The following is a 25646-nucleotide window of genomic DNA, read 5'->3' as shown; positions in this document are numbered from 1 at the left end:
GCCCCCTTCCATCTTCATGACCCAAGACCTTGCCACCTACTTCACAGATGAGATTGAATCCATCAGACATGACATCTCTTCATGTCATGCTCCACACACCACCTGCCTCCCTTGGCACACCTAACTCCATCCTTAGTTCATTTTCCCCTGTGACCGATGAGGTCTCTGCACTCCTCATCATCTTACCCTACCCCTTGATTCTATTCCACACATCTCCTCCACTCCCTCTCTGGCACACTAAGCCCCAGTCCAACTCACTTTTTAACCTCAACTCTGGCACATTCTCACCTTCCTTCAAGCATGCTCTCCTCACACCCATTCTAAAGAAGTACTGTCTCGATCCAGCCTCTCTGTCCAACTACTGCCCTTTCGCTCTTCTCCCCTTTGCCTCCAAGCTACTTGAACAGCTTGTCTACAACCGCTTGACTCACTTTCGCTCTTCCAACTCCATGCTTGACTCTTTGCAATCTGGTTTCCACGCTCCAAAGTGGCCAATGTCCTACTCAAAGCTAAATCTAAGGGTTTCTCCTTACTAATTCTCCTGGATCTCTTCCACCTTCAACACTGTTAATCACCCCCTTCTCCTGCACACCATTGGCCTCTGACGCAGCCCTCTCCTGGTTCAAATGCTATCAAACCGTTCTTTGTGTTTCCTTCTCTTGCATCTCCTCTTCACTCCCTCTTTCTGTTGGGGTTCCACAAGGCTCTGTCCTTGGCCCTCTTCTCTTGAACTATTGAATTAATACAATCTTTTAGCTTTGAACATTATCTTTATGCTAATGACACTCAAATCTACCTCTCCTTCCCTGACCACTCCTCTTCTCTCCAATCCCGTGTCACCAAGTGTCACTCTTCAATCTCCTCCTGGATATCCCACCATTACCTGAAGCTTAACATGTCCGAATCAGAATAAATAACCCCCCTTTCCACTTTCACCCCTACACTGGCTTCCCATATACCTATAAAGAATTACATTTAAAACCCTAGCTCTGACTTAAAAAATTCTCAACAATATTGCCCCCCCTCCCCCTCCTTACATCTTAGCCCTCATCACGAAATATATCTCTAATTGCCCCTCCGTTCTGTCCATGATATCCACCACTCGTCCTGCCTTATTACCTCTTCTCAGTGCCACCTACAAGACTTCTCCCGTGCTGCCCCCTCTGGAATTCCCTACCACGCACCACCAGACTCTCCCCCAGCTTTCAGACGTTAAAACAACTCACCTTTTTAAGGAAGCCTAACTGGCATACTTCTAACATCCAACCTCCTCCCCAAACCTATTGGCACCAGCTGCGCAACTTACCTAACACCCACTAGCATCCACACCCCAAACCTTAATAGATGCAGCTGTGTGGCTGGACAATACCTTTTGTTTCAACATTGCCTCTTATGCCCTCTAGATTTTAAACTCTCCTGAGCAGCGCCCTCATTCCCTTCTGTATCTGTTTGCGCTTGTTTGCCCTTATTTGTATGTTATCCTGTTGATGTAATTGATGTCACTCTGTACCCCGCTGCGGAATATGTTGATGCTTCACAAATGAACGATAATAATGAGCACAATCAGAGTGCAGGAAGACTATTTTAATCACATTTTCAGGATTATTGTTGTTTAACATTCAGCCCCCCCCCCCCTGCTTGCATGCACAGCTGAGCACACGCAGCTCCAATGCTCCCTGTATGCCCAGTTCCCCCTCGCACACTCAGCTCCGCTCCTCGCACATTCGCAACACGGACTGCGCACTACTCTTCGCTTCGTCCAACAGTCTGGAAATTTTCTCCCGAGTCTGTAAAGAAAGAGAAAATTAGGTGAATGAAAACCCCCCCCATCCCCGACCAGTCACAACCACCCCATATCTAGCCCCCCTCACCCAGTACCCTAACCAGATTGCCCACCAATGTCCTAACCACTCTCCATCCAACCCTTGCAACTGACCCAAGAAACACTCCTCCATACCCCAACACCCAAAATACCCTCCACTCAGACCTCACCCAACCATGTATTCTCCTCTCCCTCCCCTCCTCTATGCAGCTGGCACTATGCCCCCCCAGATCAGTCACTTGGTGCCCCTCTTACCCGGCTTCTGAACTCCTCATCCTTTATCTCTCGCAGGTTGGTTAGGACATTGAAATAAGCACCAAATACACCAGTCTCTAAAGCTTTTGCTGCCACCTGAGGGGGGGCGCAGATGGGGTGGGGGGGATGAGGGAGGGCGGGAAAAGGAGGAACCCAGTGTTATTTTGAGTAGCGGGGGTTAGCAATTTTAAGGGGAAACAACAAGTGTTAATATGCTATAGGTAATATAGGAGTCTGGTGCTACAAAACAAACATTGATCCAGTACAATACTTTATATATGAAAAAATGGGGTACCTCCATAAATCCAGTATACCATATCAGCAGCAGGTATAGGGAGACTAGTGTCTAGTGTATCCTGTCGGTATACACAAGCAGCAATTACTGACACAAAAAATAATCTCTCACCCACTAGTATAATAGCAATAGTATCAACATGAGCAGAACTCACTATTCTGGAGATCTGGAACAGTCCTGGGAGGCCCAATGATGTGCATCCGTGAGAGTAGAAAGCAAGGCGAGTAGAGAAAAACAGAGCACTGTCCATGGAGAGAAAAAGGATCCAGAGGGGGCTCACTCATAAAAAAAAAATTAGACTTTATTGAACCATACAAATGACCTCTAACGAGGCAGCAAATCCCAACGCGTTTCGCGCTTCATCATGGTGTAATGTGGTAAAAATCTGCATATTTCAATGATCTGGCGCACGCATGATGTCAGACGCTAAGATACGCCCCCATTACGTTCCTCCGCAAGTACCAATGAGCGTGGATTCCCATTGGTTTAAGGGAATCTAAGCAAGCAAAGCTTTATTGTTAAAAACAGAATGGGCAAGTGAAAGGTCTCTGATGTCATGCGCACTTGCGTATATGGTAACACGCCTCCTCAACAGGGCTGTGTAACCATAAACATTTAATTAGATGGACAAAACTTTATTAATACAAAAAAAGGACAAATTAACGCAAAAACGTCCAGACCAGTCGAAAGTGAAAAAAAAAAAAGAGACAAAAATCACATATAAATAAAAACTAAGCAGTTAATGATATTCCACACGACAAATGCAAATGACATGTCAGGAATAAAAATAATGAAGAAAAAAAAAAGAATAGACAAGGGGGAAAAAACGGAAAAGAACTGAAAGTTGGAAGGGAAAAAGGAAAAGAAAAAGAATAATAAGAACGAAAGAGAAAAATAATAAACAATTAATAAAAAGATATGTAGAGAATAAAATCAGAATATGTAAACCTCAAAGGGGCACACAGACATGTCAAAAACACTTCTATAGAAAAGAGAGAGGTGTATACAGAACAACCGTATGAACAATTACTGAGCTGATACAGAAAGCTGGAAACATTAGTCATATTTCAATACAAATCTGATTTATAACAGCCCGCAAAAGTAAATGAGGAGCAAAAGTACCATCAATAGAGATTGTGTATATGTATGATGATAAATATAGATCTTTACATAAGCTATATAATCACTATTAACAAAAAAAATCACAAACTACAAAATGACTCAAAACAGAGAGTGTTGAAGAAAATATTAGGATACTACAAGAATATAGCAGCACATTTCTATTCCAGGTGTAGACATATTGGGAGTAAACATAATGATAGAGGGCTCTCCCCAGCACAATAATAATAATAATAATATTAAACATAGTGCACCCCCAATATGTTTCATAAACCAGGAATAGCATGAAATGGAAAAAGTAATTAATTAAAAAAGGTGGGGGGGAGGGAGAAGTTTTATCAAAAGAAAATGAATGTAGTATAATGCATACTTTATATCCACATATCTATGTAATTGCACTAATGTATAGTTTGATCCAAACATTCACAATGAAATATGGGTGCAAGATTTAATTCAAGGTTCAGGCAATAAGGGCTGGATCAGCAGTGAAAGCCCAGAGGACTACAGAACCAGGTCCTAGTCTGTATTCAAACCGAGCGGGACCTGAGTCCGCAATGTGAAAATCCAGTAGGCCTCTAATTAGAGGGGGGATAAACTCTATGCCGCTGAGTGTGAGACTTTTGACATCTCCCTTACTGCATTTAGAAACATGTTTTTGCACAGGATGATCCAAATCCTTTTTGTGAATAAGCCTCACATGTTCCATCATTTTCAACTTTAGACCCCTGATGGTGCGGCCCACATACTGTTTGCCGCACCCACAGGTGGGTAGATAACCTACAAAGGGAATCATACAGTTGGTGAACTGATGGATCCTATACACCATTTCAGTGACCGTAGATTGGAAAGTTTTTGTAGGTTTCATTAGTTTACACATTTGACAGTGAGTACAATTATATGAGCCCCTCGATGATAGGGTTGGTATAAGCTTCTGGACTGTAAAAAGGCTGGGTGATAGAGTTTGCTATTGTCTTAGCTTTTCTAAACACCATTGTGGGGTTGGCCTGTAGATCCGGTCCTAAGACTGGGTCCAATCGTAAGACCTCCAAGTGTTTGTTCACAATACTCTTTATTTGATTAGCCTGCTTACTGAACAGTGTAATAAATAAAGGATTTTGTTTAGACAAAGTTCTCTTTGGTTTTCTGATTAGGAGTGTATCCCAATCCATACTGCTAACTTCCTCTAGAATATCATCCAAGTCTTTATGCCCATACCCTCTTGCCAAAAATCTATTATAAATATCCTTAGATTGTATCATGAAGTCCTCATCACTCGAGCAGTTCCGTTTAGCGCTCATAAACTGATCCTTAGGGATTGCTCGAATGAGAGTCTTAGGGTGACAGCTGTCTGCTCTCAAGTAGGTGTTCCTCGAATTATCTTTACGATAAATGTCTGTTTGAATCTTCAAAGATTAATCTACATATGAAAGGAGATCCAAATATCGTAATTGGTGATAATGATAAGTATGTGTAAAATTAAGATGATAAATATTGTCAAAGGTAGTTTGATCGCCACTTTTGAAAAACTTGTTTAACGAGATCTTTCTCCCTTAGCTAGAGGCTATCAGTTCAATAGGTTTTTAAATACTCATGTTAGTAATTTAACTGAAGGAGAAGAAAGAGCATTAAAAACGCTCTCAAGGATAATTAACAACTTATTATCAAAAATGCAGATAAGGGAAGGGAGGAAGGGGGGATACTCTCTCCTATGCTGTGCTGCCATCGGCACCCACACTGTTATATATGGCGGACCTGAGGGATCTTTTGGAGGAAGGTAAAATTGTTGGAGTGTTTAATGAAAATGAGAGATTTTATTTATAATCCTCATCCTACCACGGCCGTGTTCCACCATCTCCCAAAGATCCTTAAAACGCTGATCTCCCCTCCTGGGAGACCCATCATCTCCAGCATTGGATCTTTGGGAGATGGTCTGTCACGGTACGTGGACCATTACCGTCAGCTTTTGGCAGGGTCCCTTCCCTCCGCCATTATGGATAGTGGGGACCTTATGTCCAACTTCAAAATCTTCTGTTTTATTCCTGACATGTCATTTGCATTTGTCGTATGGTATATCATTAAGTGCTTAGTTTTTATTTATATGTGATTTTACTCTTATGTTTTTTTTTTCACACTTTCGGCTGATCTGAGCGTTTCAGTTAGAGTTAATTTGTCCTTTTTTTGTATTAATAAAGTTTTTTCCCTTGAATTAACTGTTTATGGTTACACAGAACTGTGGAGGAGGCGTGTTACCATATACGCAAGTGCGCATGACGTCAGAGACCTTTTACTTGCCCATTCTGTTTTTAACAATAAAGCTTTGCTTGCTTAGATTCCCTTAAACCAATGGGAATCCACGCTCATCGGTACTTGCGGAGGAACGTAATGGGGGCGTGTCTTAGCGTCTGACATCATGCGTGCGCCAGATCATTTAAATATGCCGATTTTTACCACAACATTACACCATGATGAAGCGCTATACGCGCGAAACGCGTTGGGTTTTGCTGCCTCGCTAGAGGTCATTTGTGTGGTCCAATAAAGTCTAATATATATATTTTTATGAGTGAGCCCCCTCTGGATCCTTTTTCTTTCTGGATAGTGCTCCGGTTTTCTCTACTTATCTTAATATGCTATAGGTTCTGGTAGACAGAGGGTGGGTTGCATCCTGCTAGGGGGCAGCTCTATTAGGGGATAGATGAGACAGGCAGGGAAACTGAATGTGACAGATACCTGCAGGTCAGATTTACATGCGATGTTCCCATGTTGAGACAGCTCCAGCAGGGGGCTCCACAGCGTGCTCACCTTCTCAGCCAGAGCCAGAGGCACCGCTACAGCCTCCTTTAGACCCTCCTGCAGGGCGGTGCTGCGTCTAGGTAAGAGACCACAGAACATAAGAGCGAGACACTGACTGAGAGACAGAGGAAGGGACTGAAAGAGTGAGAGAAACAAGAGGAAGAAGAGGGCTTGGTAGAGACAGTGAAAGTGCCTCATGGGAAGGAAACAAGGATGTACATCAATGACCACATCCTGTTCATATTAAATCCCATTATTTCACCCGGTGATTTATCTCCCCAAACTGGAGATTTTCTTGAAATTATTTATTGCACAATGTGAGAGGTATTCAATGGGGGGCAGGTTCAGCGGTCCAGACCTCCAGGGTAGGGAGTGGTACAGGTGTGTGCAGAGTAACAGCCACACCCATGCACAATGCTCACAAGCTGCATTCAGTCTTTACACTGACGGATAAGGGATTTATATGGAGAAGAGCGGATTAGTGTGAAGATTCAAGTCACGGAAACTCACTTCTGTTGCTCCTCTTCTGTGCGTTTGGGAAGCTTCAGCGCAGCCTGACAGGATAGAGAGCGAGCGAATGAGAGGGAATACACAGACATACAATTGTAAATGCATGCAAATATAAAACACACACATACACACACAAGTAAGATATGTTTCACCCACATATTCTGTATTACGGTATTTTGTGCATTGAATGTAGTAGATTACATCAGAGGTAGAGATGTACGAATCCGCCCCAATCCGTTTCCCGGATTTTCGCTGATGTAACCCCCAAAATCCGTTTTGCGGTGTAAAATCCGCAAACGGATTTGTGGCGGTTCCAATCCACGCGGATCAAAAACCGCCACTGGATACAACGCCATGGACGGATTCGTAGACTCCAATCCGCGGATTCAGCAATCTGTTGGCGGATTCTTAAGAATTGATGAATCCGCAGATTGGATTCTACAAATCCGTCCCCGGGTTGCAGAATCCGGAGTGCATTGGCAATAATAAAAAGTCTGCGAAACGCGAATCGCCCCTTTTTCAGATTGATCCGCTGAAATCCGCGGACCAAAGGAACCGTCCGATCCGATGCAGATCTATATCCGCCCGAACATTTGGCCATCTCTAATTAGAGGACTGGTACGTGCATGTCCCATGGATTTGTAACAGGTTGTTGTGTGGGAGCATATCAAATATAGGAACCCAAACTAGAACAGACAGCACATACAGTAGAATGCAAAACAACATTGATGGCTTCTCAGCATGGGTTACCTTGACTCAGGGTGCTGGATTCGGGCGGCTGGGCGATGAGGTAGCAAGGATGGAATTAATGGGCGCCAGGAACTTTTATAGTACAACATCAGTCTTTTATTCCTGTCCCCAGGCACGGCTACATTCCGCACTCATGCGACAACTTTGTACCATTTTATTAGTAGTTGTACACGAATAGGGTGCTTCCCCAAGGGTCCACTCTTAAAACTCAAACGGAGCTGCAATTGACTTAGTTGCTTTACTGGTGTCAGACCCAGGCCCCTTTTGTTGCTTCAAAATAATCATTTGTATTGCCCTGGTTACACTAGGCCCATTACATGGATCCTGGCTGGTCCTTTGCAATTGACAATGGTACCTTTGGCTTGTTTGGGAACTGCCACTTTCATACTGATGGAGACGAGTATTACTGCGGATCCGCGGTTAGAGCCAATCTGCCGACATCCTGGAGACTCTGTGGCATGCCGCATTCCCATTATTGAGTCCTGCTAGACTATTAGCTTTCTTCTGGGATCCTAACTTAAAGGGCACAGTCCCTCTCTACAACATAAATAAAGGGGGGCCTGGTCTGTTCTACTGTTTTATGGGTGTATCACCATCTCCTCTCCCCGAGGCTCCTCTTCTCTTATCCTTAAGGAACCTCCTCTAGAACCCTTTCCCTCTCCTAAATACGCTACCATGACGTCAGCATCCCTATGGTAACACTGGGTGGGTCCTAACCTACACTAACCAGCTAGTAACCCTTTAGGAGGAGGGGCTACATTAGATACCATCATCACAAGGCTGGAAACCAAGAAAGGCCACCTGACACCTAAACCCAGAAAAGCGTGGCACAGAGAGAGGGAGGGGGGTTGGGAAAAGAGCCTGGCACAAATGGTGAGGATACCTGGCAAAAAAAGTGGGAGGGAAACCCCAGCACAGCAAAGGGTGGAAAAAGAGCCTGGAACATTAGATGGGGGGGCCCAGCAAGTAGGGCAGGAAGAGCAAGAGCCTGACACAGTAAGGGGGGTGGGAGTGCAGAGAAAGAGCCCAGTACAGAGTGCTCACCATGTAGCTGCCAAATGCGCTGGAATCTGCGTCCACCATAGAGAGCAGCTGATCAGCAGCGCAATGGAACGGAGGGATGAGCTTCCGCATCACTCCATCCAGAGCCTCAAACTGACGCTTTCCATATGTCATCTGCCCAACCATGCAGCCCAGAGCTGCACCCTGCAAGGGAGAGAGTAAGTCACAGAGCTGCCCCCTGCAAGGGAGAGAGTTAACACACGAAGCTGCCCATGTGTGAGGTACTCACCATGGCAGACATGGCTGCAGCCACCGAGCCCCCTCCGGGGGTGGCAGAGCGAGCACGCACACTGTGCACAAACCCACGTACAGTCTGCGTAACGAGAGCACTGCTAGACAGGTCATCCTGCACCAGGTACCTGGGTGGGGAGAACCAGCAGGAGAAGGTTCGCAAAATACAGTGAGGGAGTGGGGGAGGGAGAGAGGGAATGGAGGGGGCAGCCGCCAGAGGAAATAGAATGGAGGGTGGGGGGCGCCAGAGGGAATTGAGGAAGGGAGGGGGAGGAGAGAGAAATAGAGGGGCGGGGGGGAGAGGGAATGGATGGAGGGAGTGGGGGAGAAAGGGGAGGGGCGGGGGAGAGGGAAAGAATTAAGGGGAGAGGGAGATAATAAAGGTAGGGGGGAGGGAGTGGGGGAGAGAATAAAGGGTGGAGAGGAGAGACTTCCTCAATTAAATGAATTATTCTTTACATAGAGTGGAACTATTACATAAAGTCATGGTACTTCAACTACTGGGGATAGACATAAGAGGGGTAAGGCAGGGAGGGCAGAGGTACAAGGTGGGGAGAAGCAGTGACCGCGTGGGGGGAGCCATGAAAAGTTGGGGGGGAGGGAGTGATCCCCAGAAAGGGCATGCAGAGATTCCGGACACTCACTCAATTATTCTTTGCCGAGGATCAAACTGAGCCAGGGAATCCAAACCCAGCCGGTTAATAACCTGCAACACAACCACACATTAACATACACCACAGTAACACTATCCAGACTTCAGCAACACAACGTGGGAGGACCATCAACTGAAATATAGCCGAAATAAGACGTATGAATAATGTGACGGAGCTGCATGTCCGGATAAAAGGATATAAGGCAAATAGGCAAGTACTACGAGCCCCCTATCCTAACCTTTTTATTTTCTTTATAATCAAAGCATTGTAGGAAGTAAATAGAAAGCACATGTATGGCTAGTTACCCAGTTACCTACAGTGTGGTGATCTGACTGATTTGCCATTACAGTGGGAGATCTGGTGGGTATATACTTGTATACATTACGCCCTATGGACATTAATGAGGAGCAGCTCTTGTCTTCATTTTTGGCTCTATCTATTCTATACATTACTTTCCGAGTAATAACATTGCTTATTTCTGTTGTGAAGGAATGGTAAAGGTTAATGTTTTGTTGATTGTCTTTTGAATATTTCCAGTTTGGAACAGCAAATTCCCATCCCGGAAGAAGCCTATTTGGTCAAACATGCGCCGAATCGAGATGTAGGGAACTCTCCTGTTTGATTCTGTTGGGGGTGCGCGAGATCTCCCACTGGGCGTATTCTGTAGGGGAAGTGGTGATCTCTCACTGGCCGTATTCTGTAGGAGAAGTGGTGATCTCTCACTGGCCGTATTCTGTAGGGGAAGTGGTGATCTCTCACTGGGCGTATTCTGTAGGGGAAGTGGTGATCTCTCACTGGGCGTATTCTGTAGGGGAAGTGGTGATCTCTCACTGGCCGTATTCTGTAGGGGAAGTGGTGATCTCTCACTGGCCGTATTCTGTAGGGGAAGTGGTGATCTCTCACTAGCCATATTCTGTAGGGGAAGTGGTGATCTTTCACTGGGGTATTCTGTAGGGGAAGTGGTGATCTCTCACTGGGCGTATTCTGTAGGGGAAGTGGTGATCTCTCACTGGCCGTATTCTGTAGGGGAAGTGGTGATCTCTCACTGGCCGTATTCTGTAGGGGAAGTGGTGATCTCTCACTAGCCATATTCTGTAGGGGAAGTGGTGATCTTTCACTGGGCGTATTCTGTAGGGGAAGTGGTGATCTCTCACTGGGCGTATTCTGTAGGGGAAGTGGTGATCTCTCACTGGCCGTATTCTGTAGGGGAAGTGGTGATCTCTCACTGGCCGTATTCTGTAGGGGAAGTGGTGATCTCTCACTAGCCATATTCTGTAGGGGAAGTGGTGATCTTTCACTGGGCGTATTGTGTAGGGGAAGTGGTGATCTCTCACTGGGCGTATTCTGTAGGGGAAATGGTGATCTCTCACTGGCTGTATTCTGTAGGGGAAGTGGTGATCTCTCACTGGCCGTATTCTGTAGGGGAAGTGGTGATCTCTCACTGGCCGTATTCCGTAGGGGAAGTGGTGATCTCTCACTGGCCGTATTCTGTAGGGGAAGTGGTGATCTCTCACTGGGCGTATTCTGTAGGGGAAGTGGTGATCTCTCACTGGCCGTATTCTGTAGGGGAAGTGGTGATCTCTCACTGGCTGTATTCTGTAGGGGAAGTGGTGATCTCTCACTGGCCGTATTCTGTAGGGGAAGTGGTGATCTCTCACTGGCCGTATTCTGTAGGGGAAGTGGTGATCTCTCACTGGCCGTATTCTGTAGGGAAAGTAGTGATCTCTCACTGGGCGTATTCTGTAGGGGAAGAGGTGACCTCTCACTGGGTGTATTCTGTAGGGGAAGAGGTGACCTCTCACTGGGCGTATTCTGTAGGGGAATTGGTGACCTGTCACTGGGCGTATTCTGTAGGGAAAGTGGTTCTCGCTCACTAGCCATTTTCTGCAGGGGAAGTGGTGATCTCTCACTTGTCACGTGTGGGATTGGTGATCTCTCACGTGTCACATGTGTGGGATTGGTGATCTCTCACGTGTCACACGTGTGGGATTGGTGATCTCTCACGTGTCACATGTGTGGGATTGGCGATCTCTCACCAGTCGAATTTTGTGCTCCTCCTCCAGTACAAACAAGTTCTCCTGCTGAATATAATACTCGGCCGAGTCCAGCAGAGCTTTGAGGGGGATCAGACCCACCAACTGAGAGCCGAGTACAGGAAGCGTCAACTCCTGGAACGAGAGGGGGGAGTGCATATTTAAAGGGGAGGCTGTATATTTGATGTGGGTGTACATCAGCAGTATCTGGTCATTCTAGCGCATCTCCATATACACCATGAGCATTGGGAGGGCTGTATATTGGAAGAGGGTAGGGGAGGCAGTATCAAGGATATCCTGGACATCCCTGTACACCGTGTGCATTGGGGGAGCTGTAGGATTTAGGGGTTATATTAGGAGGGGCTGTACATTATGAAGTACCTTGGCATCCCTGTGCACCTTCTCATATACCCTGTGTATTAGGAGCAGCTGTATACTTGGGGGCTGATTATTGGGAAGTACCTTTGCGTCTTTGCGCACCTCCTCATACACCATGTGCAGAGGACACCTTTCATAATCCAGCAGGTTTGTTGATACTTGAGCCAAATTCTCCTCCTGCAGAAACCACCCGAGAGCCTGAACCTTCTGGAGACGCCCGGACTGGGGCAGGGGGAGAGAGACACACACAAAGTGAAGGGGGGAGGGGAGAGGAGAGCAAACGGGACGAGAGGGTGAGAAAGAGAACGAGTGGAACGGGGAGAGGGGAGCGGGCATGGGGGAGGGAACGAATGGAGAGGAGACAATGTCGAGAGGGTGGGGGGTAGAGAAAGGAGAGAGGGGGAATGGAGGGGGTGTAAGGAGAGAGGGGGTGTGGAGATAAGGGAGAGGGTCATTTATTCATGGATATACCAGCCCTAACTCTGCCGTCTTTTCCCCCTACTCTTCTCTCCCCCGCTCTAGCCCTCCATACCTGCCTTGTATTCCCTTTGTGGAAGTACTGTATAATACTTTCATATTCTTAACGTATGCATAGCTATAACCAGGCTTTTGTCTTTTTATAAGTTATAGGAAAAGCCATGCTTTGTATTACAGTATACTATGGGTAGCAGGGGAATAGCGTATACTGTATGGGAAGGAAGTTTTTCTTCTTTGAGCTTCCCTTCACGTTTCTAATGTGCCGAATGTGTCCTTTTCTGTGTTAGGTGGGCGCCCATCTGTTAATTCTCTCTTTGTAGAGTTAGGCCAGAGATATACAGCTGTTAGCCTTGAAGGGGGGTAGGGGGGGAAGAGGAGATAAGGTGGCCAGGCATCATAAGTATTTATTTGTGTTTAGTCTGCTAGCAAATGTATAACCACTAACGGCATCATATAAGATAAGAAATGAGACGCCCAATTAAAGTAATATACTGTATACACTGACATGAAATTATGCATGCCTGCTCCCATTTTGGGGTATAAATTAGATTGCTTATGACTTATTTCAGACAGCAATGTTTTGATTTGTATTAAATGCACTCTTGCTAGCAGCTGTTGGCAATAAAAGTCTCTATTTAAATTGCTTACCTAAAGACACGTGTGGAACTGAGTTTTTCCACGACACCTTCCACCCTCCCTTCTCACCTACCCCCTGCATGCACTGCCCTCTCTTCCATTAGCCCTATCTTCCCACATCTGCCCCCTGATCTCCACCCACCTCCCTCTCGCCTGCCTCAGCCCATGGCCCCCTGGTTTCTCCCCCTCACCTGCCCTGGTCCGCGACCCCCCTCCCGAATGTTCAGCGCGATACGGTGCGCCAGCTCCTTGGTAGTCAGCAGGTTCACATTGTACGCAATCAGGAACTTCCGAGCACCGCTCACTGTGGCGCCCCAACTGGGGACAAAGACGGGGGCCCCAAAATCTGGAGCCCACTCAGGGGCCTGCAGCTGGATGGACAGACACAGGGGACAGTAACCATTTGGTACCTGCACAGAGGAGATGGTGACTGCGTGGCACCTCCAGGGGTCAGTGACCATGGACACTATCACACAGAGGGGACCAGGATTGTATGACACGTGCACTATGACAATAAATAGGCGGGTGGTACCATATTACCCTGTAGAGTGGACAGGGAAATAAGGCAATGGGAACAAAACAATAATAAAAAATTAAAAAAAAAAAAGGTAGAAGTGATCCCTGCTAACTAATATTTAAAAAGAGTGCAAGATGAGGACTACTGCGGGCCCTTCTTCAGGGGTGTTAACTTAATAGTTTAGTGACGCATATTTAGCTTTTCACCTCAGGGTCTTTCCCGTTTCACCTACATACTGTACATTCCACTATTGGGGAATTTCATGCTCATAAGATAGATCTCAGATGACGCTCAGGTAAAGTCCATGGTTGTGTAGTCTTCATGTTTGTAGTAGCAAAGGAGGGAGAGGGAGTAGGTAGTACGATCCCTTTTATTGGACCAACAAGTAGTTGATATGTTACAAGCTTTCAACTCTCTCAGGGGCCTTCATCGGGTAACAAGCTTCCTTTACCCCGAGAGGTTTGTAAGCTTGTTACATCAACTACTTGTCGATCCAATAAAAGGGAACATACCCCCTACTCCCCCTCGTTTGTTAATAAATGGCAGAACAGACCAACACGGCTCCCCACCCTTCTTTGCTCTTCACAAAAACCTCTGTGGCACATCAACTCCACAAACAAATGAAGACCACAAAATCCCTGACTTCTGTTCCCGTAGGTCAATGTTTTCCATCCCATCACGTGCATTAAATGCTCCAACACAGGAATGTATGTAGGCGGCACAGGAAAGCACAGAGATAAAAAGGTGACTATGCACACACTATCACAAGTGGGACAACACTGATTCAGCACCGGCCACAGCATTAACGAGAAGAGAGTCACCGATTGGAGGAAAACATTACAACACAGAAGACAAAAACAAAACGTGGGACTATAAACTCATGCAAATATTTGGTATGCTACAAATCTGCATGGTGTTTGGTATACGCTTGGATTCAGGTTATAGTATCCTCTATGGAAGTATTCTACCACTCGTGTTTTTTTTTTAGATTTGACTAATTTGCTATCTTATGTATTACCTCTCTCTATTCCATGACTTTAACTAATGCAGCAAAAGAGGGTAGTACACGCACTCAACCGGTGTAGAGGTGGGGGTACTTAGCTGCCGGTGCTCTTGCTTCAGGGAAATCTAAGGGTTCCAAGGTAAGTAGGCAGGAAGAAGGATGCAGGCACACGGTCTTAAACTTTCAACCCTCACCTTGAAAAAGGCCGCCCTGTACTGCCGAAACGTTGGTTTCTCTGGCACAATACATTTGATGAAGATTAAGACCGTGTGCCTGCATCCTTCTTCCAGACTTTAATTAATGCTCACACCCGTCACACCTCCACTAACTCCCCTCATTACCATACTGCATTAGTGTGACTAACCCAGGGGTGGCCAACTCTAGTCCTCAAGAGCCACCAACACGTTGGGGTTTCAGGATATCCCTGCTTCAGCACAGGTGGCTCAGCCACCTGTGCTGAAGCAGGGATATCCTGAAAACCCAACGTGGTGGTGGTGGCCCTTGAGGACTAGAGTTGGCCACCCCTGGACCAACCATTTGCATGACACAGTCTTACATTCAAACAATTTCTTCAAAGTGCAGGTCTCCTCAAAGATGGAGAGATACAAAGTAGAGCTCTACTCACAAGTTCATGATGAAATTCTCCTTTTAATGTGACAGCCAAGAAAGACAACGTTTCAGGTCCTTCCATCAGGTGATGAAAGGTCCATATGGGACCTGAAACGTTGTCTTTCCACTGTTCTTGGCTGTCACATTAAAAGGAGAATTTCATCATGAACTTGTGAGTAGACCTCTGCTTTGTATCTCTCCCTCTTTGAGGAGACCTGCACCTTGAAGAAATTGTTTAACACATGTGTGAGTTTCCTCGCCTGAGGCTGTTACCCCGCACTTATGGAACGGCCTTACAGATGCATTTTCAGTTTATTAATGTATGGTGCCCTGTAGAAGTATATCTTACTGTATAAGTTTCTTTGTAATTGGCATAACGAAGGGATGAGAGTGTTCCTGAAAGCTTGCCCTCTGTAAATCAGTTAGCCATAAAAATGTATCACTTCCATCTCACTTATTTTTTATTACAAAAGTATTTTGACAAGTTTTCCAGGGGGTAAAAATGGGGTGGACATACTGTTTTAATAGCAAGTGTTCCCATATTTTGCAACATCAGTTATTTGGAGCAGTACCACATCTAGCCAGAATACATTTATTTATTTTTATTTATTTATAAAATGTTTTACCAGGAAGTAATACATTGAGAGTTACCTCTCGTTTTCAAGTATGCCCTGGGCATAGAGTTAAGATGACACTAATACATGATTACAAATACATAGTTACATAAGTGAACAGGGTATAGATTATATACAAGACATTGCATGCAGAGTTAGAGATAATAGATATTGTAGGCGTATGTAACAGTTACAGACCAGATTAAACTGTGAGACTTATTTAATTTTGAAAGACCTTAGATTGGTGGTGGTTGTGAGTCTTCAGTAGATTGTTCCAGTTTTGGGGTGCACGGTAAGAGGAGGAGCAGCCGGATACTTTGTTGAGCCTTGGGACCATGAACAATCTTTTGGAGTCAGATCTCAGATGATAAGTGCTGCATGTGGTAGAGGTGAGGAGCTTGTGCAGATAGATGGGTAGCTTGCCCAGAAAGTATTTTAAAACAAGAAAGGAGAGATGAACTTTGCGCCTAGACTCAAGTGATGACCAATCTAGTTCTTTCAGCATTTCGCAGTGATGTGTGTTGTAGCATTGTAGAACAAAACGGCATATTGAATTGTAGAGGGTATCAAGTTTGCTAAGGTGGGTTTGGGGTGTCGAGCCGTACACTATGTCCCAATAGTCGATAATTGGCATTAACATCTGCTGTGCAATACGCTTTCTGACCAGGAGACTTAGGGAGGATTTGTTCCTGTAAAGTACCCCTAGTTTGTCATAGATTTTGGATGTCAGGGTATCAATGTGCATCCCAAATGTTAAATGGGAGTCAAACCATATGTCCAAGTATTTAAAACTAGTAACAGGAGTTAGGGTGGTGTTAGCGTTGGTTCAGATCTGGAGCTCAGTCATTGGAAGTTTAAAAATGTTGCCTTGGTCCCAAATAGCATTGTTACAGTCTTGTCAGTGTTTAAAAACAGTTTGTTTTGGGAAATCCAATTTTAAAGTCTCAAAAAGTCAGATTGAAGTATGTGTTGAAGGTCAGAGAGGCTAGGGCTGCGTGCATACAAGATTGTGTCATCTGCATACATGTGTATTGAGGCTTCCTTACAAGCTGTAGGAAGATCATTGATGAACACTGAGAAGAGTAGGGGCCCCAGAACAGAGCCTTGCGGACACCACTGGTGATATCCAAGGGGTTGGAGTTAGAGCCTGAGATACACATTTTGGGATCTACCTGATAGGTAGGACTGAAACCAGTTTAAAGCATGCTTCCCTATTCCAGAGCACTGGAGTTTGTTAAGCAAGATAACATGATCAACAGTATCAAAAGCCTTTGCAAAATCTAGGAATACTGCACCAGTGAGTTGTTCCCGTTCCATTCCACACTGGATCTCATTGCAAACTTTTAGTAGGGTAGTTACAGTGGAGTGTTTGGGGCGAAAGCCAGAGTGGAAATGGCTAGGGAAATGTGTCTTGGTATAGTAATCACTTAATTAGGAGTGAACACATTTTTCCATGACGTTGGATAGTATTGGAAGACGAGAGATTGGCCTGTAGTTTGAGACAGTTTTTGTCCCCACTTTTGAAGATTGGGACAACTCTGGCAGTTTTCCAGGTCTTATGGATATGGCCTGCAGACAGGATAGAGTTGACTAGGGAAGCAATTGGGTTGGCAATGGCTGGGGTACCAAGTCTCAGGAACTTGGATTGTAGTAAGTCAGGTCCACATTGGCTGCTTTGTTTTAATTTGAGGAGCACTTGTGTAATCTCTTCGGTATCCGAATGTGCAACATGCAAACAAGACACACAAAAGCACAATATTACTCTGACAATCTTCACTAGAATACATCAAACCCAGCTAACTTCTGGAAAGTTATCAACAATATATTCCAGCCTTCTAACCATCAACAACCAAGTAATATCACCCTGACAAATCCCACTGACATTGCAAATGCATTCAATGATTACTTTGTGGGGTGTGCTACTAACTTATTAGCGAAACGCAACACAAACTACAAACATGAACCTCGTTCTGAGAGTACCCCTTTAGCCCCACCCTCTCCCAACACTGCTCACAATTTTCAATTTGTCACCTTGATAAAGGGCCACAAGCCCGAAACGCGTAGGTGTTCTGTTGTTGTGCTATTTTTGGTCCATTAAACTTTTATTATTGGGAACGCACCTCTGTGTTTATTCAGCTCTAGTGGAACCAGTGCTTCGTTTTTTTCTCTTCCTCCTATACATATACATAGGCCTGTATACACTGCCAGCATTATGTACACATATACACAACCCTATATACACTGCCAGCATTTTATACGCAGCCCTGTATACACGGCCAGTGCTAAATACACAACCCTGTATACACTGCTAGTGCTATACACACACAAAACCCTTTGAGAAAGGGCCCTGAGCGGCAGGAAACACGTCAGGGGATATTTTGTGCTGTTTTTCTTTTATGCCCCAATAAAGTTTTTCATTTTACCTATGACCAGCCTCATTTTCCACTATCAGCAGTGCCCAATTTTTCTCCATATCCACACACAAAACCCTGTATACACTGCCAGCGCTATACACACACACACACACACACACACACACAAAACCCTGTATACACTGCCAGTGTTATACACACACACACACACACACACACACACACACACACACAAAACCCTGTATACACTGCCAGTGTTATACACACACACACACACACACACACACACACATACACAACCCTGTATACACTGCCAGCGCTATACACACACACACAACCCTGTATACACTGCCAGTGCTATACACACACACACAAAACCCTGTATACACTGCCAGTGCTATACACACACACACACACAACCCTGTATACACTGCCAGTGCTATACACACACACAAAACCCTGTATACACTGCCAGTGCTATACACACACACACACACACACACACACACACACACATACACAACCCTGTATACACTGGCAGTGCTATACACACACACACAAAACCCTGTATACACTGCCAGTGCTATACACACACACACACACACATACACAACCCTGTATACACTGCCAGTGCTATACACACACACACAAAACCCTGTATACACTGCCAGTGCTATACACACACACACACACACACAAAACCCTGTATACACTGGCAGTGCTATACACACACACACAAAACCCTGTATACACTGCCAGTGCTATACACACACACACACACACATACACAACCCTGTATACACTGCCAGTGCTATACACACACACACAAAACCCTGTATACACTGCCAGTGCTATACACACACACACACACACACAAAACCCTGTATACACTGCCAGTGTTATACACACATACACACAAAACCCTGTATACACTGCCAGTGCTATACACACACACACACACACACACACAAAACCCTGTATACACTGCCAGTGCTATACACACACACACAAAACCCTGTATACACTGCCAGCGCTATATACACACACACACACACACACACACACAAGACCCTGTAGACACTGCCAGCACTATACACACACACACAAAACCCTGTACACACTGCCAGCGCTATACACACACACACACAAAACCCTGTATACACTGCCAGCGCTATACACACACACACACACACAGCCCTGTATACACTGCCAGTGCTATACACACACACACAAAACCCTGTATACACTGCCAGTGCTATACACACACACACACATACACAACCCTGTATACACTGCCAGTGCTATACACACACACACAAAACCCTGTATACACTGCCAGTGCTATACACACACACACAAAACCCTGTATACACTGCCAGTGCTACAGTATACACACACACACACACACATACACAACCCTGTATACACTGCCAGTGCTATACACACACACACACACACACAAAACCCTGTATACACTGCCAGTGCTATACACACACACACACACACACAAAACCCTGTATACACTGCCAGTGCTATACACACATACACACAAAACCCTGTATACACTGCCAGTGCTATACACACACACACACACAAAACCCTGTATACACTGCCAGTGCTGTACACACACACAGAAAACCCTGTATACACTGCCAGCGCTATACACACACACAAACAAACACACACAAAACCCTATATACACTGCCAGCGCTATACACACACACACACACAAAACCCTGTATACACTGCCAGCGCTATACACACACACACAAAACCCTATATACACTGCCAGTGCTATACACACACACACACACAAAACCCTGTATACACAGCCAGCGCTATATTCAGGTACCTTGGTGGGCAGCGCCTCGTACTCTCCAGCCCGCACAGCCGGAAGGGACCTGCGCCTCTCACTCCGAGCCGCCTTTCCGTACAGATAAACTAATAAAAAATAGAGAGCCACATGACCCACTTCAGCTCAGCACAGAAGGCGTTAATGATAGAGACGCCCCAAGATATGGAGGAGAGGAGACAGACTCCCTAACTCCACCTGTAGTACCATACAACAGCTACCCAACTCCCCCTACAACCGCTCCCCGTAACTTCAACAGCTCCCACGTACTCCCCTGTCCTTGTCCCTTTTCTTTTATTCCTCAACCCCCTCGGTCCCCACATGCCCCCCCCCCCCCAGCCCTTACCCACAGTGCCCATGTTTCTCCCCCACCCCCCTCCCCATGTCTCTCCACTTCCAGGCCCTCCCTCACTTGGTCCCCATTACCCCCACAGTACTTTAAGGTGTGTCTCCCCGCCAAATGTCCCTTCCCTGGTTCCTCATTCCCACAACCCTCTCAGTCCACATCCTTCCCCCCACCCCCCATTTACAAACAAAAAGTATATGGCGCAGACTGAATGGTAATATAGCAAGTGAATAAAACCCATGCAAAATGAAATGGAAAGGCAAGATTTACAATGGTCTCGCACATCAAATTCCTCCATGGGGAAACACACTGGGTATATTGGTATATCCTCCTCCTCCACATCAAGCAAAGAAAAAGCAAAACGACATCATGTCATAGGTTTTACTAAAGTGACCCACAACAAAGAGGAGAAAGGACACAAACTCGCACCTTCCCCGCTGGTAACACACAGCGAGGGATTTTTGACACACACCCACTCCGGTCACGTCGTCCGCTCCCAACAGTGCTCACGGCTTCCCCGGTCCTCCACTTCTGCATTGGCGTTGCGGAGCCCTGGGACAGCTACTGGTTCGGCTGCAGGCACGGTGGCCTCGGAGTGTCAGTTCCCAACGCGTTTCGCCCGTTTTACAGCTTTCTCAGGGGTTCCCTCATGGACGTACTTTATTCACTTAGTATATTGCCATCCAGTTTGCGCGGTATACTTTTTGGTTGCATTTGGTTTCTAGCGGTTGGGAGACCGTGAGTATTGGTAGCATCAAGGTTTGGAGCACTTGATTTATTTGCATATCACTGTTATTGTTCACTATTTTTATACACACACACACACACACACACACACACACACTGATATGCATATGATATATATTTTTATTTTTTTGTGTTTGGGTTTGAGCTTTTGTTTCTCACTTTTTTTCTCCTCCCCCCCCCTATTTGCCTGACCTGTACTCCTCCCGTTTGTCTCACCACCACGTTTCCCCTCTTCCAGAGCCCCACATGTTTCCCACCCACCACCCCCCTCCTCTGGTACCCTCACGTCCACCCCTGACCCCATGTGTCCCCTCTCACCTGGTACACGCAGCTCCTCAGCCAGTCTCTTTGCAAAGTGGTTTGCACAGGTCACACACTCTGCCATCGTCACGTTCCGGACAGGGATAAAGGGACAGACGTCCAGCGCTCCCATGCGAGGGTGCTCCCCTATAACCCGCCAAAAGGTCAGAGGTCAGGCAATAACCTCTGACAGGCAATGAGAACTGTATGGGGGGGGGGAGGGCAGCGCGACAAAATGATGGGGACGGGGGAGGTCAGCGAGACAGAATGATGGGGACTAGGGAGGTCAGCGAGACAGAATGATGGGGACGAGGGAGGTCAGCAAGACAGAATGATGGGGGTGGGGGAGGTCAGCGAGACAGAATGATGGGGGGGGTCAGCGCGACAGAATGATGGGGACGAGGGAGGTCAGCGAGACAGAATGATGGGGATGGGGGAGGTCAGCGAGACAGAATGATGGGGGAGGTCAGCGAGACAGAATGATGGGGGCGGGGGAGGTCAGCGAGACAGAATGATGGGGCGGGGGAGGTCAGCGAGACAGAATGATGGGGTGGGGGAGGTCAGCGAGACAGAATGATGGGGACGAGGGAGGTCAGCGAGACAGAATGATGGGGACGAGGGAGGTCAGCGAGACAGAATGATGGGGATGGGGGAGGTCAGCGAGACAGAATGATGGGGGCGGGGGAGGTCAGCAAGACAGAATGATGGGGCGGACTAGGTCAGCGAGACAGAATGATGGGGCGGGGGAGGTCAGCGAGAAAGAATGATGGGGGCGGGGGAGGTCAGCGAGACAGAATGATGGGGGCGGGGGAGGTCAGCGAGACAGAATGATGGGGGCGGGGGAGGTCAGCGAGACAGAATGATGGGGGCGGGGGAGGTCAGTGAGACAGAATGATGGGGGCGGGGGAGGTCAGCGAGACAGAATGATGGGGCGGGGGAGGTCAGCGAGACAGAATGATGGGGCGGGGGAGGTCAGCGAGACAGAATGATGGGGGCGAGGAAGGTCAGCGAGACAGAATGATGGGGGCGAGGGAGGTCAGCGAGACAGAATGATGGGGCGGGGGAGGTCAGCGAGACAGAATGATGGGGGCGGGGGAGGTCAGCGAGACAGAATGATGGGGCGGGGGAGGTCAGCGAGACAGAATGATGGGGGCGGGGGAGGTCAGCGAGACAGAATGATGGGGGCGGGGCAGGTCAGCGAGACAGAATGATGGGGCGGGGGAGGTCAGCGAGACAGAATGATGGGGACGGGGGAGGTCAGCAAGACAGAATGATGGGGACGAGGGAGGTCAGCGAGACAGAATGATGGGGACGAGGGAGGTCAGCGAGACAGAATGATGGGGACGAGGGAGGTCAGCGAGACAGAATGATGGGGATGGGGGAGGTCAGCGAGACAGAATGATGGGGGTGGGGGAGGTCAGCAAGACAGAATGATGGGGCGGACTAGGTCAGCGAGACAGAATGATGGGGCGGGGGAGGTCAGCGAGACAGAATGATGGGGCGGGGGAGGTCAGCGAGACAGAATGATGGGGCGGGGGAGGTCAGCGAGACAGAATGATGGGGCGGGGGAGGTCAGCGAGACAGAATGATGGGGACGAGGGAGGTCAGCGAGACAGAATGATGGGGATGAGGGAGGTCAGCGAGACAGAATGATGGGGGCGGGGGAGGTCAGCGAGACAGAATGATGGGGGCGGGGGAGGTCAGCGAGACAGAATGATGGGGGCGGGGGAGGTCAGCGAGACAGAATGATGGGGGCGGGGGAGGTCAGCGAGACAGAATGATGGGGATGGGGGAGGTCAGCGAGACAGAATGATGGGGATGGGGGAGGTCAGCGAGACAGAATGATGGGGGTGAGGGAGGTCAGCGAGACAGAATGATGGGGACTAGGGAGGTCAGCGAGACAGAATGATGGGGGCGGGGGAGGTCAGCGAGACAGAATGATGGGGGCGGGGGAGGTCAGCGAGACAGAATGATGGGGCGGGGGAGGTCAGCAAGACAGAATGATGGGGGCGGGGGAGGTCAGCGAGACAGAATGATGGGGCGGACTAGGTCAGCGAGACAGAATGATGGGGCGGGGGAGGTCAGCGAGACAGAATGATGGGGGCGGGGGAGGTCAGCGAGACAGAATGATGGGGGTGAGGGAGGTCAGCGAGACAGAATGATGGGGGCGGGGGAGGTCAGCGAGACAGAATGATGTGGACGAGGGAGGTCAGCGAGACAGAATGATGGGGGTGGGGGAGGTCAGCGAGACAGAATGATGGGGGGGGTCAGCGCGACAGAATGATGGGGACGAGGGAGGTCAGCGAGACAGAATGATGGGGATGGGGGAGGTCAGCGAGACAGAATGATGGGGGAGGTCAGCGAGACAGAATGATGGGGGCGGGGGAGGTTAGCGAGACAGAATGATGGGGCGGGGGAGGTCAGCGAGACAGAATGATGGGGTGGGGGAGGTCAGCGAGACAGAATGATGGGGCGGACTAGGTCAGCGAGACAGAATGATGGGGCGGGGGAGGTCAGCGAGACAGAATGATGGGGGCGGGGGAGGTCAGCGAGACAGAATGATGGGGGCGGGGGAGGTCAGCGAGACAGAATGATGGGGGCGGGGGAGGTCAGCGAGACAGAATGATGGGGGCGGGGGAGGTCAGCGAGACAGAATGATGGGGGCGGGGGAGGTCAGCGAGACAGAATGATGGGGCGGTGGAGGTCAGCGAGACAGAATGATGGGGTGGGGGAGGTCAGCGAGACAGAATGATGGGGGCGGGGGAGGTCAGCGAGACAGAATGATGGGGGCGGGGGAGGTTAGCGAGACAGAATGATGGGGGTGGGGGAGGTCAGCGAGACAGAATGATGGGGGTGGGGGAGGTCAGCGAGACAGAATGATGGGGGCGGGGGAGGTCAGCGAGACAGAATGATGGGGGCGGGGGAGGTCAGCGAGACAGAATGATGGGGGTGGGGGAGGTCAGCGAGACAGAATGATGGGGGTGGGGGAGGTCAGCGAGACAGAATGATGGGGCGGGGGAGGTTAGCGAGACAGAATGATGGGGGTGGGGGAGGTCAGCGAGACAGAATGATGGGGGCGGGGGAGGTCAGCGAGACAGAATGATGGGGGCGGGGGAGGTTAGCGAGACAGAATGATGGGGGTGGGGGAGGTCAGCGAGACAGAATGATGGGGCGGGGGAGGTCAGCGAGACAGAATGATGGGGGTGGGGGAGGTCAGCGAGACAGAATGATGGGGCGGGGGAGGTTAGCGAGACAGAATGATGGGGGTGGGGGAGGTCAGCGAGACAGAATGATGGGGCGGGGGAGGTCAGCGAGACAGAATGATGGGGGTGGGGGAGGTCAGCGAGACAGAATGATGGGGCGGGGGAGGTTAGCGAGACAGAATGATGGGGGTGGGGGAGGTCAGCGAGACAGAATGATGGGGCGGGGGAGGTCAGCGAGACAGAATGATGGGGGCGGGGGAGGTCAGTGAGACAGAATGATGGGGACGGGGAAGGTCAGCGAGACAGAATGATGGGGGGGCGGTCAGCGAGACAGAATGATGGGGGGTCTTCTCTCCCCAACTCACCCATCCCAACACACACTCCCAGATAGTCACCCACCCCTCCACTCTGACTGCCAGATACACACACCCCTACACTCACCTGTGTGCTTGCGCATGTCAATCATCCGGAAGGCCACACGTGCCGCACTCAGAGCCCCCTCCACGACTGCCTCGGGGGTCCCCACAAAGGTGAACACTGTGCGGTTAGTAGAGGCACCAGGGTCCACATCCAGCAGGCGGCAGCCCCCTGTCTGAGAGATAGCTGCGGCCAGAGCGTCGATGACCTGCAGGGGCAATACGGTGAGAGGTGGGAGTGGGGGGGCAGGGTGTATGTCTCAGTACTGGAATAGCCGAGAGGGCAGCCACATTGCACAGCAATTGTGGGCAGAGTTGGGCTGCAATGAAAGCACATTTACAAATGAACCAGTGATCAGTTAGAACCCTGCAAAATAGTCTCACCTCTTTGCTTCTCCCTTCTGAGAAGTTTGGGACACATTCCACCAGCTTGGACATTTTTAGCACATACAGCTACCCTCAGCTAACACTCCGTGTCCTCCACTTAAACCTTGCCGATACTCTGCTTACACTCAGTGCCCCTCCAAATACACTTGCTAAGCTTCTGCTCACAGTCACTGACCCACCACACTCAGATGTGGCTGTTCTTGTGGATTCTTTAAAACCGTCCCCCAATCCAGGCGTTTCTGATTAACTAATTAACTCACTGGTTAAGA

General features: G+C 48.2%; 1 protein-coding gene across 1 annotated transcript; it reads right to left on the bottom strand.

The window, feature by feature from the left end:
• Window positions 1-1611: 1611 nt before the first annotated feature.
• Window positions 1612-25646, bottom strand: FTCD (formimidoyltransferase cyclodeaminase). Its single transcript, XM_075607396.1, has 14 exons — window positions 25375-25646; window positions 25016-25199; window positions 21390-21518; window positions 19979-20067; window positions 13203-13382; window positions 11983-12120; window positions 11524-11655; window positions 9479-9540; window positions 8833-8962; window positions 8586-8747; window positions 6792-6835; window positions 6219-6357; window positions 2078-2173; window positions 1612-1787 (listed from the first exon to the last, which is right to left on the bottom strand). The coding sequence occupies exons 1-14, from the start codon at window positions 25426-25428 to the stop codon at window positions 1704-1706; spliced, it is 1623 nt and encodes a 540-aa protein (XP_075463511.1). The 5' UTR covers window positions 25429-25646; the 3' UTR covers window positions 1612-1703.

This window comes from Ascaphus truei, chromosome 7 (assembly GCF_040206685.1).
Source record: "Ascaphus truei isolate aAscTru1 chromosome 7, aAscTru1.hap1, whole genome shotgun sequence".
Classification (NCBI taxonomy): Eukaryota; Metazoa; Chordata; class Amphibia; order Anura; family Ascaphidae; genus Ascaphus; species Ascaphus truei.
Note: the sequence above shows the minus strand (reverse complement) of the source record. Positions and strands in the feature narration are given on the sequence as shown.